General features: G+C 38.9%; 1 protein-coding gene across 2 annotated transcripts in view; it reads right to left on the bottom strand.

Annotated features, from left to right (window-relative positions):
* The window catches only part of OXR1 (oxidation resistance 1), a 433,246-nt gene that overhangs the window by 209,327 nt on the left and 203,476 nt on the right, over positions 1–20,443 (bottom strand). For both annotated transcript variants that reach the window (XM_045805802.2, XM_045805804.2), the window contains exon 3: positions 4,185–4,381. In XM_045805802.2, the coding sequence (XP_045661758.2) occupies positions 4,185–4,381 (197 nt within the window). The remainder of the gene's footprint in view (positions 1–4,184; positions 4,382–20,443) is intronic.

Consider the following 20,443-nt stretch of genomic DNA (forward strand, 5'->3'; position numbering starts at 1 on the left):
GCTGCAAATGTCAATTCCATTAGTCTTTTCAAAACCTAATTCTATGTAAGGAAAGCCAAAAACAACCCTTTGAAAAATGTATTATGAACACGTCTAATGTCCTGTAATTGAAACCATGCTAATTGATTTCTCAGAACTGTATAGGTCATCTGACAAAATTCATCAAATAAAAACTGTGTAAGATTTACAAACATTTTACAGAGTAACTTCTCTATCATCTTTCTCTCTTAACCTGTTTTTTTTCTTTATATAGTTATCATTCCCTGACAATGTGTTACCTTTCTGATTGCTTATAGCCTGTCCTCCTCGATAGAATATAAGCACCTGAGGGCATGGACTTGGTCTTGTTTACTCTCATACCAGCAGAACTTCGAATAAGGCCCGGCATGTAGTGGACATTCAATAAATATTTATTGAATTAATAAATGAATAGATTCATAAATGAATGAACGTATTTTCATGTGTGGGAGAGTTTGAGTTATACATATGCCCCAAATAAACCCAGAATTCACTCATCTGAATAAAAGTGAAATTACTGTGTAAAGAACACTGACTGATTCACCATAGGTGGTGCTTTACAAAGAGAAGGTGTTACAATGACATTAATACACATAGAATAAAAGGCAAAGACTGAGCCATGAGGGTAAACAGGAGATTAAAGAAGGTGAGCAGGCTGTCAGTTCATATGACAGCTCCAGAGGTATTATTCATTCCGACACCTGAGAGCCAAGGAACCCTTGTATCACACCTGTTTGGAAGCCATGCTGAGCCAGGAACCTGGGAAGGCTAAGTTCTGCCCTTGTCTGCCTTGTCAGTGAAGTTGCAGAGAGCACTTAAACAGCATAAGTAATAAAAGAGGACTTCGATAACTCTAATCTTCATAGATAGAAAGATAGCTAGATAGATGGAAAGGCTGTATTATTTGATTCATCGTTCTCCACAGCGGGTGTTCCAATCCTTCTGAGGAGGAACGAAGAATAGAATGAAGCCTCCAAAGCTCCTCCTTAAACGGAACTCTTAGCCAATTTCCTCCTCTCATCCTCCACCAGCAAGGGTAACCTCTGCTAGTCCCTCTTCTCCTTCGAAGCTTATTTAGCACTTACTATCACTTCACACTGTACTAAGTACTCGGATTAGTGAAATTAACAGCATCATTCTCTACCCATAGGAATGGAGACCTGGTATGGAGACAGATATACCAACACAGGAAGATAAGGGGGACAAGAAAGTGTCAGATGACAAGAGGGCTTAAAAGCATGGACGACGATTACTTCCTTTTAATTTATCTAAAGATCCATATATTTCACATCAATAGAGAACAGCTTTTCCCCTACTTATTCCAAATCAATGAAACGTTATTACACTTCTTGTAGGATGGGTTAATTCTCTTATAAAAAAATGAGTTTATATGTTTCTATTATTAGGAATGATTAAGGACCAAATCTGCTGTCTATTCAAAAAGACTATATGTCTTTCCTAGAGTCTGCTCAACCGGAAACAGATCCTATACATAGGTCTGTGAAGGGTAACAGCTGTGAGATCAAAAGAAATTTCTAGAGAAGCTACTGCGCCACTCAGCTACTAAAAGATGGTTAAATAACTTCAAAATTTTCTAGTTTTTTAAAACTTGAAAATTCTTTAATTCACAGAATCAACTGTTGAATTTAAATATATTATTTCACTTAAATACAGTACTGCTCTTCATTGCAAAACTTAAATGTAGTACTCAACTTGGCCACATGAGGGCTCCTAGGTTTTTTTTTCAATTGTGTGAAGCATAAATTGAAACACTAAGATACTTTTCAATGAAAGGGCACCTTGGCTGGTGGATGGGTTAGTTGGCATGGTTTCCTTAAGTGAGATTATCTGAGAATTGAACTAAAAATATAACTCCACTGTATTACCCATAGAAAGTCATTTGGCGCAGGTCTGCAGGTAGCATTCTGATTCTGAAGTGTCACAAGAGGTTAATTTCATTTGCGGAGTCCGCTATCTAATGTTGATGGCTCCTTAACTTCTCTCAGGTTCTATCCCTCATCTATAAAAATAAAGAGTAGAACAGCTACCTAACACGCTTCACTTGTGCCTGGTATATGGCATTACCAATAAGGGGTAATTTTAGTTGTTATTACCAGCACATATTACTGAGGGATACTGAAAGATATTGTTTTGTGAAATAACATTTCAATATAGGCGATTACATAGTTGCTAATATTTCAGCCTTCGAAATAATAGTTATGGGTCCAAATTAGTAGAGAGGTTATAAAAACACATTAAGTTTACACTCCAGATATCCGCTATCTAATGTTGATGGCTCCTTAACTTCTCTCAGGTTCTATCCCTCATCTATAAAAATAAAGAGTAGAACAGCTACCTAACACGCTTCACTTGTGCCTGGTATATGGCATTACCAATAAGGGGTAATTTTAGTTGTTATTACCAGCACATATTACTGAGGGATACTGAAAGATATTGTTTTGTGAAATAACATTTCAATATAGGCGATTACATAGTTGCTAATATTTCAGCCTTCGAAATAATAGTTATGGGTCCAAATTAGTAGAGAGGTTATAAAAACACATTAAGTTTACACTCCAGATATCCGTTTTAACCATTGGCATTGATTATGAATCAAATTGTTGCAACTTCAATAATTAAATATTCACTAGTGGTAGGGGTATTTATGATAACCCACGCTTCATTTCTCTGCAACCCAAACTCACCATTTAGATTTCTATTTTCTAGGCTTATCTTTTTATTTATGTGGCCACGCTTGTCATTGTTTCTCCCTCATTTTCTCATCTTTAAGGAATATTGAGTTTGTACAATAAACTTTATTTTCTGAAGGCAAAATACCATTTCCTCTTAGCCAGTTAATAAGTTGGAAAAGCAACAGAAGGTGGTGGACATGTTAGAGGGTGGAAGGAGAGGACAATGGAAAACAGAGATGCAGTTCTGTAAACTTTATGGGCTTCTCCAGTTAACTGGTTTTTAGAAACATGATCTTGTAAGTTTTAAAAATAAGACTGTTTACACTGTCTTATATCAATTCTTATTACTTGACTATTGATATCCTCAAAGACACCAAGCCTGCTATCTCTTAAAAAATAAGACTTGAACATCTTCATCAGGAACGAGGACACCAGGGAGCAGATCTAGGAAAAGGACATAAAATGGCAGAAAGTGAAAGCATGGTTTTCGTCACCATGTTCTGAAATAGTGCTAGACCTACGTGGAGGCATTTCTTCAAGGTTGAAGGCTACAACGTAACCGAAAGACACAGAACCTGACTTGACAAAGTCACACAGAAAATCCATGTGGGAGTCAGAATTAGAAATCTGGCCTCCTGAGTGTGATCCCTAGATGAGAACACTGAAGTATCTGAGACAAAATTTTCGAACATTTCATACTGGGTTAGGGTGGTGGATACCAAATAAAATGTGACCCCTTTTATGTAACTTTGGGAAACCCATAGAGCCACAGTCTCTACTTCTAAGGCTTTGGGATATGACCAAATCTCTCTAAAATGAAATAATAAGCAAAGCCAACCCTCCATCTCCTCTTCCTGGGTAGATTTATCTCCCTTCTGCAAAAAAAAGGGGCATTATGCCTGCACGACTCTACCCACAGTTCACTATTTTCTTAGCTGATGGGTTCTACATGGGGTTCAATCCCTCCAAAGTGAAGTAACCGGCAAGGCCAATGCACACCTGCACTGCAATCTGTCCACCCTCAGCCTTTATTCTCTTAGTGGCTTTGGTAGTTACGGGGGTACATCAACCACTGTCTCAACAACCTGACCGAACACGGTCAGAGACTTGAGAGCCTGGAGGAAACATGAAAAGAACAAACACAGATCAAGAAGTGGTGTTGGCTGAGGGGGGCAAAAATGAAAGTGGGAGAACATGAACTCAAACACTGGAGAACCATTTATACATATGACTGACTCCCCTCAGGCCGGGACATGGATGGTCCCCAGGCCTGATCTCTTATTTAACTTGGTGGAAGGTTTTCAGTACTCTTCTATCACCATGTTCCAACCGCATGAGAAAATAACCACATCAACCAGCAGAAAGATACACGCACCCCATAAACAAGGGGGCATTTAACTGCAGAGCCACGCCGTTCACAGGGCTGTTCAGACAGACTGCACCTGTTCACAAGCATAAAATATTGGTGCTCACCGATGGTGTAGAACCTCTTCAGTTCACTCCTCTGAGAAGGATGCTTCTGGGCATTGGCCGCATTGTTCTGCTCTTCCTCAATGATGGGCGTCTTGGGTGTGCGGGACTTACTGGCTTGTGGGGTTTGCTTTCCTGCAGCAGCCAGAGGGTTGAACCCTGGAGCGGTAATATCCACCGACTGGGACTTTTTCTTCAACCTACAGGTAGAGAACACCACATGCTGTGAATACTCACTCAAGAGACACTTGTTTCAACTTTATTTCCATCATAATTTTTTTTCAACAACTGAGTTAATACTTGGCCCTGAAATAGAACGAGGTTTATTCAGAAATTATAGACCTTCCCTATAGTATTTTAAATTCTTCAAAAATTTGTGAAAGTAGTTGGGGGGAAAAATCTTCTGCCTAATCATTTTAAAAGGTTTTGCTGAAAGGTATTAGAATGTAAGGCAATAAAGGACTTTTATTTTTCTAACAGCAAACTAAAATGTGGTGTCAGACAAAGATACTGCATTGGCAACCGCTTTTAGTTGCAAAAGGAGTATCTTTAATGCTATAGTAAAACACTAGTTAGAAATAAATAATTGCAACCCAGAAAGAGATAATGAAATGATTATTTGGGTAACTAGAGGCTGCCAGGGCTTTTCTGTTTAATCTATAATAGTATCTTAGCTGTAAGAATTATAGAGTTCACATTATTTCTCCAGACATTCTCATGGATTGCTCACTTCTACATTTTAGAGAGCTGACATCAGAACTCACATGGAAAGCAAAAAGCTATCCATAAAACATTTTCCCCACTCATGAATAGAGAATGTTTCTCCTGGTGTAAAAATTACTGATAAGTGATATGAGATAAATGCAAATACTTCAAGCTATACAACTTTTTATTTGTAAGCATAACTAAACCTTAAGCCCAGTCTACTCTTGGCTCATGGTACTTCCAGAAGCTAACACTAGGTGTCATTTTTCAAGTCTAGAGTCCTCATAGAAAACAAGTTGGTAGTTTTATCAGTTATACTAATCACACTTGACATTTGCAATTTCCTAAGTTTTGCACATGTTTATACCTCCAGACTTTATTTAGGCTTTTCTAGTACATTCTTCTATATTCTCCCCCACTGTCAGGTCCTGCTTATGTTTCTAGACTCAGCTTAAAAATGGCCTCCTCTGAGAACATAGGCAGCAACCTCTACGACATCGGCCAAAGCACCCTTTTTCATGATACATCCCCAAAGGCAAGAGAAACAAAAGATAAAATGAATTTATGGGACTTCATCAAGATTAAAAGTTTCTGCACAGCCAAGGAAACAGTCAGAAAAACTAAGAGGCAGCCCACAGAATGGGAGAATATATTTGCAAATGACACTACAGATAAAGGACTGGTATCCAAGATCTACAAAGAACTTCTCAAACTCAATACACGAGAAACAAATAAACAAATCAAAAAATGGGCAGAAGATATGAACAGACACTTTTCCAATGAAGACATACAAATGGCTAACAGACACATGAAAAAATGTTCAAAATCATTAGCCATCAAGGAAATTCAAATCAAAACCACACTGAGATACCACCTTACGCCAGTTAGAATGGCAAAAATAGACAAGGCAAGAAACAATTGTTGGAGAGGATGTGGAGAAAGGGGATCCCTCCTACATTGTTGGTGGGAATGCAAGTTGGTACAGCCACTCTGGAAAACAGTGTGGAGGTCCCTTAAAAAGTTAAAAATTGAGCTACCCTATGATCCAGCCATTGCACTACTGGGTGTTTACCCCAAAGATACAGACGTAGTAAAGAGGAGGGCCATATGTACCCCAATGTTCATAGCAGCAATGTCCACAATAGCTAAATCGTGGAAGGAGCTGAGATGCCCTTCAACAGATGACTGGATTAAGAAGTTGTGGTCCATATATACAATGGAATATTACTCAGCTATCAGAAAGAACGAGTTCTCAACATTTGCTACAACATGGACGGCACTGGAGGAGATAATGCTAAGTGAAATAAGTCAAGCAGAGAAAGACAACTATCTTATGATTTCTCTCATCTATGGAACATAAGAACTAGGATGATCAGTAGGGGAAGAAAAGGATAAAGAAAGGGGGGTAATCAGAAGGGGGAATGAAACATGAGAGACTATGGACTATGAGAAACAAACTGAGGACCTCAGAGGGGAGGGGGGTGAGGGAATGGGATAGGCTGGTGATGGGTAGTAAGGAGGGCACGTATTGCATGGTGCACTGAGTGTTATACACAACTAATGAATCATCGAGCCTTACATCGGAAACCGGGGATGTACTGTATGGTGACTAACATAATATAATAAAAAATCATTATAAATAAAAAAAAAATGGCCTCCTCTGGCACTATGTATAGCATAGCGTTTTAAGACCATTGACATTGGAATTAGAAAATCTAGGCTCAAACACCATCTCTATCACTTAAGCTTTGAACCTTAGACATATTAACCTTCTGAGACAGCAAAGCAAGAAAACAACAAAAAGATGAAGCTCCTGTCACCCAATTATTTTTATTTTACAGGGGTCTGTTACCCAAAGGAAAAAAATTAACACTTTGAAGAAAGAGTAGCCAAGGCTTGAGGTCAGATTGATAACAAGGGAGGAGAAAGAGGATTCCAAGATTTCTGGTATAGGAGATAAAATGGGTTAAGATTTCTTATGGGAGCACGAAGGACTGTTAAAATATGCTCCCACGGAAGCACAGTCCCTTGGCATCGCATAATTTCTAGAATACAAGCAGGAGTTGCATTACAGATTTGCGGTAAAAAGTTCAGAGTTTGTGTCACTTTGCTGATTATCAAAAATGTTGGCTAATATTCATTGACTATAAAAGCAGATGTTGGCAGAGGGGGGATTGGGGAGGGAGGAGGGAGGAGAAGTAGGCTGAGTGGGAGAATGGGGTTGGGCAAGAAGACTTCCAAGGACCTTCAGATTTGGAGCATCTACAAGTAGACTGTTCATGCAGCAACTGGTGAAATTGTTATGTTTTTGGTTGGGAATCAGGGCTGGACCTCAAGACACTGTTTACAAATAGTAACATACATATAGGCGTAGAGACACCCTGGCAAGAGTCAAAGAAGTTGTCAAAGATCATACCACTTAACAATGTGTATCTGGGGCACCTGGTGGCACAGTCAGCTGAGTGTCTGACTCCTGGTTTTGGCTCAGGTCGTGATCTTGGGGTTGTGAGACTGAGCCCAGTGTCGGGCTCCACACTTACTGCAGAGTCTGCTTGGGTTTCTCTCTCCTCCCTTTGCCCCCCACAATAAATTCTTAAAAAAATGTGTATCTTATTGCTAGACCATACCATCCGTAGTACACTGTGAGTTAATATAGTTATCACACTATATTTTTACTTTTTCCTTTACTAATTTTGAGAAAAATTTAAACTATAGAAAGACTGTTATCTAACCATTAAAATTATTTTTGTTGTATTTCTTTCACTAATATTTGTACAAATCTGTTGTCTTATAAAGAATAGTTATATTGAAAATAAATGGCCTCCTCTGGGCAGCTTCCTATGACATGGACCTTGGTAGTCTCACATCATTCCCCAGAGGGGGTTATTCATAATTAACTCTAAAGCTTCTATTTAATTGAATTTACTAGAGCAAAAGCTTTTTTAAAGGAATAAATATTAGTAAAAGATTCATTAATGAAAGCAGTGTTTATTAAATTTTAGCAATTTCACCATCACCCATATGATTTTATCCATACCCACATATCACCTACTTAGTATTCATGAAAATTGAACTGCTTTATCCAAATTGCCAGCAAATATGTTAAAAAGTGCTCAACATCGTTAGTCACAAGACACACTACTTAAGACTGAATTCCACTAATGACACACCCATCAGAATGGCTTCAATGTGAAAGACATGATATTAACTGTGGTGATAAGGAGTTACCGGAATTCACCAGCAGCTGATGGTGGGTGTGTAAACTGGTATGAGCACTTTGGACAAACGTCTGGCATTATCTGCTTAGCTGAAGGCCTGCACCTTTTTACTCACCAATTCTATTCCTAGCATATATCCTAAACAATATGTTCACCCAAAGACACAGTCACAAATGTTCATAGAGGCACTATCTGTAATACCCTAATACCAAACACAACCCAAATGTCTACTAACAGTAGAAAAGGGTAAATGAATTGTGATAATACTTGTACAATGAAACTTTATACAGCAATGGAAACGAATGAGCTACAACTACTTGGAACAGCAAGGGATGTTTTCACGAAAACGATGCTGGGCAAAGGAAGCCCAGTACCAAAGAACGCATACTGTGTGATTCCATTAATATAAAGTTCGAATAGAAGCAAAACCACCTCTGATATCAAAAGTGTGGGTAGGATAAGTACTGGGAGTTATTACACTGATGGAGGCAAGAAGGGGTTTGTGGGATTCTAGCAATGTTATCGGGGTTCTGGGTACCAGGACGTGTTTACTTTGTGAAAATCTAATAATCTGTGATTTTTGCAGATTTTTCTGGATATATGTGATACTATCCATATGAAACTGACCAACTTTTTAACTTATTCATTTACAATGAAGATTATATGTTAGTTACTAAATGGCTACTTGCTACAAAAAGTGACAGTAAAAAGAAATAGAATGATAATATTGGCCTTTAGCCTCCCAACAATGACCAAAGTAGAGTGAATCTAAGGAAGGATCCTTTCCTTTAAACGAATTTTAAAAGAGTCACTCCGGCTGCTCTGTCAAAGTTTGAATGAAGGCTATATCTCAAAGTTGTTTTTTTTTTTAAAGATTTTATTTATTTATTTGACAGAGATAGAGACAGCCAGCGAGAGAGGGAACACAAGAGGGGGAGTGGGAGAGGAAGAAGCAGGCTCCCAGTGGAAGAGCCTGATGTGGGGCTCGATCCCAGAACGCTGGGATCATGCCCTGAGCCGAACGCAGATGCTTAAGGACTGCACCACCCTGGCACCCCTATATCTCAAAGTTAAGCAAGCTGCATGCAATGTCCTTCAAGGAGTAGCTAGCAAAAATCACCCAGTGTACCACATAGTTGAGGAGATGTGGATTTACTTTGCACGGGGTTATCTACTGTTTTTAATGCCTTTGTCTTCCCAATAACACCACTCTTGTCCTAGTCTGGAGTTTGTGCGCTGGAGCTGAATGTTACAGTAGTACTACACACAACTAAGACAGGCATCAAAATTAATAAGTTAAGAAATAAGTTGCAGGTCACTGAGGCAACAAAGTTAATTTGTCCCAACATGGCTTCCCAGAAAAGCACACATAGACGCACTAAGACTTAGATTACACTAGAAATATAATATTGAACCCTATAAACTCCATGAAATCACCAATATTTGACCATTTTCCACCAACAAAAATGTCAATTTTCTTGGGTAAAATACGTAAAGGAGATTAAGAGGTACAAACTTCTAGTTATAAATAAGTCATGGGGTGGAAAAAATACAGCATAGGGAATACAGTCAATTGTGTTGTAATCATGTTGTATGGTGACAGATGGTGACTACACTTACCATGGTGAGTACTGGGAAATGTATAGATTGTTAGGAACCTAAAACTAATATAACATTGTACATCAATTATATGATAAAAAAACTATAACAAATTTTTTAATGTCAAGTTTCTATAGCTCATCCCGCAAACTTTATTTCAAAATTAAATTTGAATTTTACTCTAAAGCAAGCTTTTTGGTGGAGGAGAGCTCAAGGGAGTCAGAATTTGAGAGAGAGGTGCTAAATTTTACAGAAAGAAAACCAGTCATTCTCTAGTTCTCAGAAAAGATTATTTTAAAGTGTAAGTGTGACAAGTTTTATCTCAAATTCATATAGTCTATTTTTATCACCTGTTTCAGAATTGATCAGTTACTAAAGTCGCATATTACAACATGTCAGCAATGACAGCTTAGATTTGAGACAGTTCTAGATACCACAACTGATGAAGTTTCACATCACTTAAAAATGTCTCCGTGTCCCACAAGTCCTTTTTATTTTTTTATTTATTTTTTAAAAAGATTTATTTATTTATTTATTTATTTATTTATTTATTTATTTATGTGACAGAGAGAGACAGTCAGCGAGAGAGGGAACACAAGCAGGGGGAGTGGGAGAGGAAGAAGCAGGCTCATAGCAGAGGAGCCTGATGTGGGGCTCGATCCCGTAATGCCGGGATCACGCCCTGAGCCGAAGGCAGACGCTTAAGGACTGCGCCACCCAGGTGCCCCATCCACAAGTCCTTTTTAAATAGCCTCTTTGGAATGAGCAAAAGGCGTAGTTGTGTGCTCTGAGGGCCAAAGGCAAGCAGAAAATAGCCCTACGGCATTTTCCCTGTTCCTTTTGCCATTCCTCACCAGATACTCTTCCCAGTCAACACCTGAAGGGTGTCCCGTTTTCATGTTGTTGCTGGAGTCTGGAACACTGCTAGTAGCTTCGCTGGCTTGCCTAAGAAAAGACTTCCCTGTGCATGTTTTTAGAAAGCAGAACTGTGTGGGTAATTGGATTGCCCCTTTAAAGACCCTAAAAATGACTACTATGATTGGCAAGGAAACGTGCAAACTGCTACCTTCAATTTCCAAATTTCATGAAGGGAAGTCTTAATTTTTAACAATGTTCTTAATTAAACGTGTTAAACAAATGTAAATAGCATAATGGAATATGTAGGTGTACATGAGATAAAATACTCATTGATACTAAATGAAACATTACAAATAGAGACAAAAATAATCTCTAGGCACCAAAAGAATCTTTGTTTAATGCGCTTTGCATTTCCAAAGGCAAATGAATGCCAACATCTCAGATGGAGAAGAGGAAGTGAGTAAAAGGAGCCATCCCTTTTGGCATTGTGCCACTAGGCAGACTATCTAGTGTTTCATAATCTTTGCCCTTTCTTGTTGCTCTGTTTTTGAGCAGAAAAGAACTATTCCTTCTCTTCACCACATGTATTCCACCACCTTTACTCAGCATGGTAACGATGTTGGACACTTTTCTGAGACTCAGTTTTCTCATCTATAAAATGGGGATAAAACACACCCAGACAGGTTCTGTGGATTAAGTAAATATCCTCTGTGAAAATGCGTAGCACAGCACCTACCCAGGATGGTCTCAGAAAATGGGAGTTCCAATCTCTTTCTAAAAGGACGTGAGGGAGGATGGAATTTTGTTCTTCAAACCTCCAAGGGATGCTGCGGAAACTAGAACAGTTTCTCAGGATCCTTTGCTGCTGCACTACTCAGGGACTGCCCGGCATTTTGTAGGGGGTCTCACCTTTTCTGCAATATGGATTTGGGGGAAGGAGCAGAGATAAAGCTTAAGGTAAATGGCAGTCTTTTCTGTGGTGTACAATGTGATCTCTCTCCTATGAAAATCCCCTAATCTTTTGGAAAACAACTGAATCCATTGAATAGTTCGCTTGAGTGGAAATATTTTTTAAATCTGTGTGAACTCACTTAAAATAGCAAACTCTTAAGCGGAGGTGGAGCCCAGAGAATCATGGGAAGGACAACAACTTGAAAGAAAGTATGAAGAAGGCTTTGAACTTCCTACTCTGTAGAAAATGGATTCATGCCAATTTCAACTAGTTCTCCAAGCAGCAAGGGAAGTCCTGCAGGACAATGATGAAATGTGAAGTCACAGGAACTAGAGAAAAAAGTAAGTGGCAGATAACTTCCAATACCAACTAATTTAAATGAGATTACTTTCATAGTCATCAACTAAATTTCATTCTTACATAATTTATTTCTACTTTACTAGAAACATGAGAAACCTTCCATGTATTTTCCAAATCACTGAGTAGAATGTATGCATCTTTTGGCTTAAATGAGTTAATGGGCTTCCCAAAGCTCAGGGCTTGCACCAACGGGGACTAAGTGTGGCTTTATGTTACCAACCATAGAGGACTGCTCCCAAAGATCTGGGTTGATTGTCTATTTCAATAGCTTTGCCCATGGAGACACCGTCTCTAAGCTTCTTTACCTTTAGCCCTTTATTACTATTGTTTATTATTTGTCATACCCTATTGGTCATTCCTTTCCTTTTTCTCTCACATTGTAGGGTTTTCATCTACTATCACTAGCCTTCTATCATTTTCCATTCAAGTCTTAGCCAAGCAATGATTGTCATCTTTCTTTGCTTGCCACGCTCTGTATCTTCTAATAGTTTTGTTATTTTGTCTAAATACTACATGATAGAATTCTACCTTAAGCCTAAACTAAATCCTGCTATGATTTCAATGCATAAGGAGAAAAATGGTTTCATTTAGTTTGAGTTCTTCACTGGCATTACATCTTCCATCAAATGGAATTCAAATTGTACCTTTATTAGAACTAACTGGATATGTTTCCAAGTTCTGTAGCTATTTGAGAAAAATGAATGTTCTACTATACACCTAGTAAAGTCTTAGGATGCCCTGGGGTACGGTAGCAACAGTTGAGAAAATCTACTATAGTATAATGAGAATATTCCATAGGTCAGAGGAATTTAAAATGGTAAAACAATAGAGTATAAAAGCCACATGTGCATATATTTGACTGTGTGCTTCCAGAATAATAGCAGAGTGGTTCAGACTATGGACATAGGGCCACATGCCCCAGAATTGAATCTCTAATCTAATATTTACTGGCTTGTAACCTTGGAAAATTTTCTTAACCTCTCCTTGCCTTGGCCATCTCATATGTAAAATGGAGGTATAAATAATACCTGTGTCATAAAATTGACATGAGGATTAAGTTAACCTTTATAAAAGCACTTAAAATACTTAGCATGTGGTGAGTATTGTTATTTGCTTTAAACAAAAACACAAGCAAACATAAACAGTCACTGAGTGTTTATAATATACAGGGCACAGGCCATATATACATTATTTCATTCACTGATCACAATAAACCTATGAGGTAGTATCATATTCCTTATTTTTAGAGGGGGCAGCTGAGGTTTAGAGAAAGAGACAGGGATGTTGGAATCCAAGCAGTACATTTTGGCCAAAAGGCCACACTTTGGAATTAGGGGATAGAGATAAATTTCAGCTGTGACATTTCCCAGCCATGGGACATTTGGCAAGGACCTGGGCTTTGTAGACCTCTTATTTTCTTACCCATAATGGTGGTAGTCATGCTATCTGCCTACTTTACCCAAGAGAGTTATTGTGGGCATAAGATGTGTTAATTCATGTGAAAGCACTTTGCAAAATTCCAGAAATCTACAGAACTGGTACTAGCTATACAAATTCACTCTTTGCCACATTAATCTGTTGTATACTAACAAATGTGTATGTATACAAAAATACACGGAAGTATGTAAATGGCTGTGCCCCTAAAACCCAACATTTTGTAGTCCTTTCCAGTAATTTCCAGCAAGCAGACCATCTGTGGTTTGTACAACTCATTACTTTTAGCAAAGCTGTCTCCTTGCTTCCTAAAAGAGCTAGTGTAAGGATATTTTTTAAAGTAGTAAAGCTGCTGAGAATGCAGATTTTTCCAAGTTGGATACTGTGGCTGCTGCAAAAATCTCAAGTCACTCAAAAAGAGCTTTTGAGAGCAAATGCCTAAAAAAATTTCACATTTCAAAATTAAGGCCTTTTGTTATCCCTCCTGTACAGTCTGACTAAAAATCAGCAGCTAAAAACAAACCACACACTCAGCAAAAAAACCAAACATATTCAGAAGTCCAACTGGAAAAAAAATGACAGATTGGAAATCTATGCATTAAACCAACCAACCAACCAACCAACCAACCAACCAACCAAACAAACAAACAAAAAACCCAATCCATTAAGATACAGACCAGTCCAATCACAGCTTGCTTTATAACTGCTGTGCCCGTACTATTCTTGGTGGCCCCAACATAGGAATGAAACAGAAAATCTCATTAATGTGGAATCAGGAATTACACAATCTTCTTTTACAGTTCTAAACCAATGCAAAGTGTTTCAACAGAAGTATCCTTTGGGAGTGCAAACTGGTATTAGACAGTTTATGGGACACCAAAACTAGATACCTTGTTATAAAAAGACATGTTTCTAGCCCTGTATTCATCTTAAGAAATTTATCCTTTCCCATTTGGAAATACAGAGAACAGAGAATTCAAAAATTAAGCCACAGGTGCAATGATATGTAGGAATGGTTTGCTAGAAATTCTCTTGTTAAATGCAACCAAATTCAACTCCGTGGAGGGCAAGGCCAGTGTCTGTAGCATGAGTTATGCAGAAGCATACATGAGTTCATTGCTGTTATACCTAATTCTATGCTAAACATACCAGAAATTCAATCCCAAGCCAATCTGCCTCTCCAGAGGTTAATAAATCCTAACATAGAAGGTGAACATTTCTTATTGACCCTTCATGAAAAAGACACCCAAAGCTTCCAAGTTCGCCAGCTGGTTTACTTACATCCCTACGTTTACACCAGCCGAGAGAAGAGAGACAGGAAGAAGCACTTTCGATTAGAAGTCCTTACCACCAGATTACCTTAATTCCTGCACTCACAGAAATCCTAGTCTGTTCATCAGTTCATTTCTAGGATTAACACGGTTCTTGGCATACCGTGGGCAATAAGTAGATTATGGAATGAATGAATGAATGGTGTCGTCATGGGGGAAAAAAACACAGAAATAATACAAAAAGACAAGCAAGTTCACATATAAAAAATCTATGAAAATAAACTAAAAGAGTAAGACTGGACAGTTGGGGAGGAGACACAATGATCATTTAACAGAGCCTTCTTCCCACCCCCCACCATGGGAATGTGGTTTTGAATTTAGAAAAAGGAAATAGTTTCAAAATCTCCATTATCAATACTATGACCAATGTGAACAATATTTCAATTCTTTATTTGCTAAATTGAGTCTTTTGATTCGTAAGGAAACACTCTGTACTTTGATAAATTTATATCCTTACACAAAACTTTTCAGTGGTGGCATGGAGAGGAGGAAGGAGCGAAGACTCTGGAATTGGGTTCAAGTTCAGGGTCTACTGCTTTAAAACAACCTAAAGATGAAACATTTTAATTTTGTTGATTAGAAATACCTACTTAATGTTTCTGGAGCACTCATTAAGAATTTTGCATATTATCTTTCTACTGTGAAATTTCAAAGCACTAAGTTAATAGTAGTAACATTTTCACAAGTTTCCCCTTCCATGTACTTTCCAATTATACTACTATATTACAAGCATTCACCTTGAAATTACACAAATTTCCAATTTCTTTCAGTTTTTGCCACAGAACTTCAAAGCCTTTCAACTGGAAAATCCTGAAAGTACAAACACATTATGCAAATCCAAAGCGCTTGAAGGATTTGGAAGTCAAATTCTTGTAAATGTTAAACAGTCCTCTACAACAACTCACAGAGATGATATTTAATTTTATTACCTTTGATGAAATGATTTGTAACATGCTATTGCCACACTGAATGCATTGTTTATTCATTTTAGGAAGAAGAAATCAGAATAAATAAGACTATCTTAAGACATAGGATTCTATGCAACATTGCTGATTAAAGGAATCTATTTTTGACAGGGCCTATTACACACTATCTGTATAAAACATATGGACTAGCTGATTAAAATGTACTTTTGCTTTCATACAACATAAGGCAACTTTGAACTTAATCAAGATAGCTTCTGTAGGTAATAATCATCTGGGCCAAAGCCCAATCGTTTATAGTTAAAATGCCAATGCAGCCCAACAATCTCCCATCTTAAATTTTGGATTATCCAGAGGCCTAATGGAGTTGGGCTTCTCTCTGCTCTATTTTCATGATCTTCTTAGGTGTTCCCATCTATTCCTTTGAGATGAAATATTTATATGATGAGAGAGAGAGAGAGTGAGAGCAAACAGAAGCATGAGTGGGATGGGGGAGAGGCACAAGGAGAGGGAGAAGCAGACCCCCTCTGAGCAGGAAGCCCGATGTGGGGCTCGATCCCAGGACCCCAAGATCATGACCCGAGCTGAAGGCAGATGCTTAACCGACTGAGCCACCTAGGCACTCCTGAAAACTCCCATATTTTTACCTCCAGCCCAAACCTTCCCCAGAATTGCAAACTTAAATATACCACTAGTTTCTTGGCATTATCCATGACCTGGGGCACATCTTAAAGTGAACATGTAACTAAACAAATTCTCGATTCCTAAACTCACCCCAACCTTCCTTCTCAACTTCTCTATCTCTGTAAATGGCACCAACCACCCCCACGCAGTTCCTCAAGCCAGAAACTTGGAAGTTATAGTTGATCCCTTCTTTTGCAACACTCTCCACTTCTAATTCAACAACAAGTTTTCTTAATTCTGCCTTCAAGTTCTGTATTAAATCTCTCCACTTCTCTCCATCTCCATCAGTACCATCTTTAGTCATCCCTCTTCTGGGTTAATGCCAAAGCCTCCATATTGGTCTCCCAGTAAGACTTTCCTCTCCTACTACCCATTCTTCTTACAGCAGCCAGAACAAGCCTTTTTAAGCATAAAAGAAGTAGATAATTTTCCTTCAAATAACTGAATGGCTTTCCACCGTGGCTGGATAAATTTCTTAGCTTCTTTTTATGGCCCATCAGGTCCTGCATTAGTCTATCTCCTACTTCACCTTGGGCTACTCATCGTCTTGGCCTAATCTATTTCTTGCTCATGCTGTAGTCATTTTGGTGTCCTTCAAGGTTCCCAAACATGTCAAGCTCTTTCCATCCCCAAGGCCCTTGCACATATTAATCCTTTCAGCTGGAATGCTATTTGAGTTGCTGGTTCCTTCTCATTTTTCAGTCTCTTTAGAAAAAACATCACCCATGATGCTAAGTAGGTTGCTTTCATTTCCTGCTCCCCACCCCCACTCAGTCCCAAAATATTCCTTAGCACTCTGCTCATCTGCTTCTCACAAGGTCTAATCATATATTTGCTCATGTCCACTTTGTTCTCTTTCACTTCACTGTTTACTCTGGTGGGGCTGAAAGCACAATCCCTTTATGCACGGAGCACAGTGCTTTGCACATTTCGTGCACACCATAAATATTTACTACATGGATGAATAAGTGAACACGATCTCTTTACACAGATTCCACACAAGTTCTTTATTCAGAAGACCTACAGGTAATGAGCTTATGTTTGCTTTTTCCATTTTCTTTCATTTTTAGTTTGGGTCAATCACAATGTCCCAAATCTTTCTTAAGAAATTATAATCATGTCTCTTTGGTTAGAAAACACAAGATCCAAGGGGGAAAAAAAAAGAAAACACAAAATTCATAATAGTTATGTGAAAAGAGCACTGTTTCCTAATCTATGACCTGAACCAACCTTGGAAGCTAAAAATTATGGTTGAATACATGGTCTCAGAAATAGGCTTAAGCCAGAAAACACTTTTAAACATGTGTTGCTAGATTGGTTTATGCTAATGGGCATTTCACTATTGTATTTTCCAGGCCTCATACTTCTCCAGGTGGTAAATTACATTAAGGGAAAAATCAAATAGAGATTGGATGCAGAGAAGCAAAATATTACACATTAATGAAGCCAGGAAAAAAAAGGCGGTGGGAAAAAATACAAAACAAAACTATATATATGTTCGTTTCTAATCTTATTAAGGACCAATAGAAATTTCTACATAACTCCATATTTAAAACAGCTATTTAGTCAATTCATTAGAGAATAAAAAATAAAATCTGATGACGGCAAAAAGTAGCGATCTATATTTTACATTGGAGGGCCTTCAGATCTTTTTTTTAAATGGAAGCATTATGTAACTTTTACTTTACATGTCCACAAATGCTAACATACAGTGATTACTTCTACGATTTGTAGCGGTTTTTTTCATAATGCAGAAAGAAAGGTTAGTGACACACAGGTGTGCTACAGTGACGCTGGTGGAACCCTGAGGAAAACACACTGTGGAGGAGGGCTGAGTGTTGCTGTCGCTTAGGTCCTGGGCAGCTGCTGTGAGCTGCAGGCAAGTCCCCCTGGGCAAGGATGGGGTCCCTGCAGGGCAGCCGGGCTGCTCATCTGCTACCAACCACTGGGGGGCGACAAAATAGGCTGCTCCAAGATTACCTTGGGCACAGGCCCCCCAGTCACCACAAACAAAGACTTCTTTGAAAAAAACAGCTTGATAACAAGGGACCAAAAGTTGTTCTACTTTCTTAATTGTAAGCTATTGCAATGTAATTAAACTTCACTACATCTTAGGCCAGTGTTTTACTTAGATGGTTCCGAAGCATACATATTGACCTTTGCTTGCCCTTCATGCTAGCATTAGAAACAGTTCCTTGTAGAATACATTTGCTAACTGAGCTTGCACCGCCAACACTTCCTGCCAGCTCATGGCTATGCAGCTAAGGGCCTCCTTCACCACGGAATGTTTCAGGACCCTGTTGAGGGTGCAGGAAAGCAAAGCCTCAAAACTAGGAGTGCAAAGCTAAGGAAAAGGGAAAGTGTGAAGGCTGCCAGAAACATTAGTTTATAAGGCTGTAGAAGCCCAAATGAATTCGATTGTTCCATATATTTACTCTCACAGAAATATTTAAAAAACAATTAAAATGATGGCTTTTCCATTCCTATAGAAAACGCCAGAACTGACATTCACTTTAACTTTCTAAAAAAGTTCAATACAAATGCCAGAGTTGGTGTTTAAAACTGAAACAGTATATAAAATATTTACGAAACAGTATTGAAACCCCCTTTCCTTAGCACTTAATAAAATCCAAATAGCTAATAGGAAAGTTTCCCACATAACAATTTAAAAAGCATCGACCCCATATATGATTTTTTTAGGTTCAGTCAAGATAGTTTTAAAGTTTTATTTTAGGCTTTGCTGCTGGATACAAAATAAAGGCATATAACCGTCCCTAGAGGGGCGGTATGTACAGAGCCTAAGTTAGGCCCAACGTGGGGCTTGAACTCACAATCCCGAGATCAAGAGTCACCTGCTCTATTGACTGAGCCAGCCAGGTGCCTCAAGGACTTTCAAATTTTTAGGGAACCCAAGTTCAACCACCGAAATATACAGCAGCAGTAATGGAACTAATATTTCTTGATTTATGTAATATGTTAAGTAAATGACAAATGATTGACTTTAATCTGTATAGCATAAACTACTGGAGGTCAAGGATCGTCTTCTTCATATTTGAGTCACTAGTGCCCTGTTATCTTGTCAGGAAGGATAACACAGGATACATTTAATGTAACCACCATTTAAGGCTTGACTTCACCTAAGGAAAAACTGAAAAACCTGGTACATACAAACCCCACAGGAAGGACTTTTTTGAAGCCTTCTGATGAACACTTACGTACTTTCTATCACAAATATGATAATGCCAGTCCAGTGTTCTGGGCTCCTTTTCAGAGCAGTGTTCTGGACTAGATTCTGCCATTACTAGAAATAAAATCTGACATAAGACACCTCATCTGAATGTCATCTGTCTCATCGGTGCAGTGCTGGTCATCACCCCGTGATATTTGCCTAACAAGGTTCCACATTTTCGTTCACCAAAGAGCTGGTGATGCCCTTTTATGCCAAGGCACTGTACTAGACTCCAGGCTTGCTGGCATCAGCACTCTGCTTTTTGTTAGGTGTTTAAAGGCGACTCATTCTCTTGTCAGGTGGCATATTTGATGGGTTCTTTGTGGTCCAGTCCTTACTGGTGATCTCTCACCTGCTCTTTCCTCTTTTTGGGTAAATATAACTCTTTCCATGGGTCACTAATGGCTCCTTCGGCAGCCACTGTGTACATGGGTCATGCTCTTTCTGTGGTGGTTGCCTCCCTCCCCCAGGAAGCCCTCTTGGATAAGACAGAAGACTCTTTCAGGCCAGATCTCTCTCTCTCTCTCTCTCTCTTTTTTTAAAGATCATTTTTTTTTAAAGGTTTTCCTTATTTGTTTGACAGAGAGAGAGATAGCCAGTGAGAGAGGAAACACAAGCAGGGGGAATGGAAGAGGGAGAAGCAGGCTCCCAGCGGTGGGGCTTGATCCCAGAATGCCAGGATCACACCCTGAGCCAAAGGCAGATGCTTAATGGCTGAGCCACCCAGGCGCCCCTGGCCCAGATTTCTTTTATATGGCCACATCTTGCAGCGAGAAGCAAGCCGCCTCTGCCCTGTGGGTCTCGGCACACCCATGATGGGACAGCTCTTTGTACCCCCGTCAGATTCTCCAGACAGCTATCATCTCTATTCTTTTTGATTTCTCGGGGTCCAAAGTCTAACCCATTGTTGACCCAAGTTTTCTGGCTTCTCTCAGCAAAAGTCCCATACACAGATTTGAGGTGAGGTGA

The sequence above is a fragment of the Ursus americanus genome, chromosome 9 (assembly GCF_024610735.1).
Source record: "Ursus americanus isolate L20-20 chromosome 9, mUrsAme1.1.p, whole genome shotgun sequence".
Classification (NCBI taxonomy): domain Eukaryota; kingdom Metazoa; phylum Chordata; class Mammalia; order Carnivora; family Ursidae; genus Ursus; species Ursus americanus.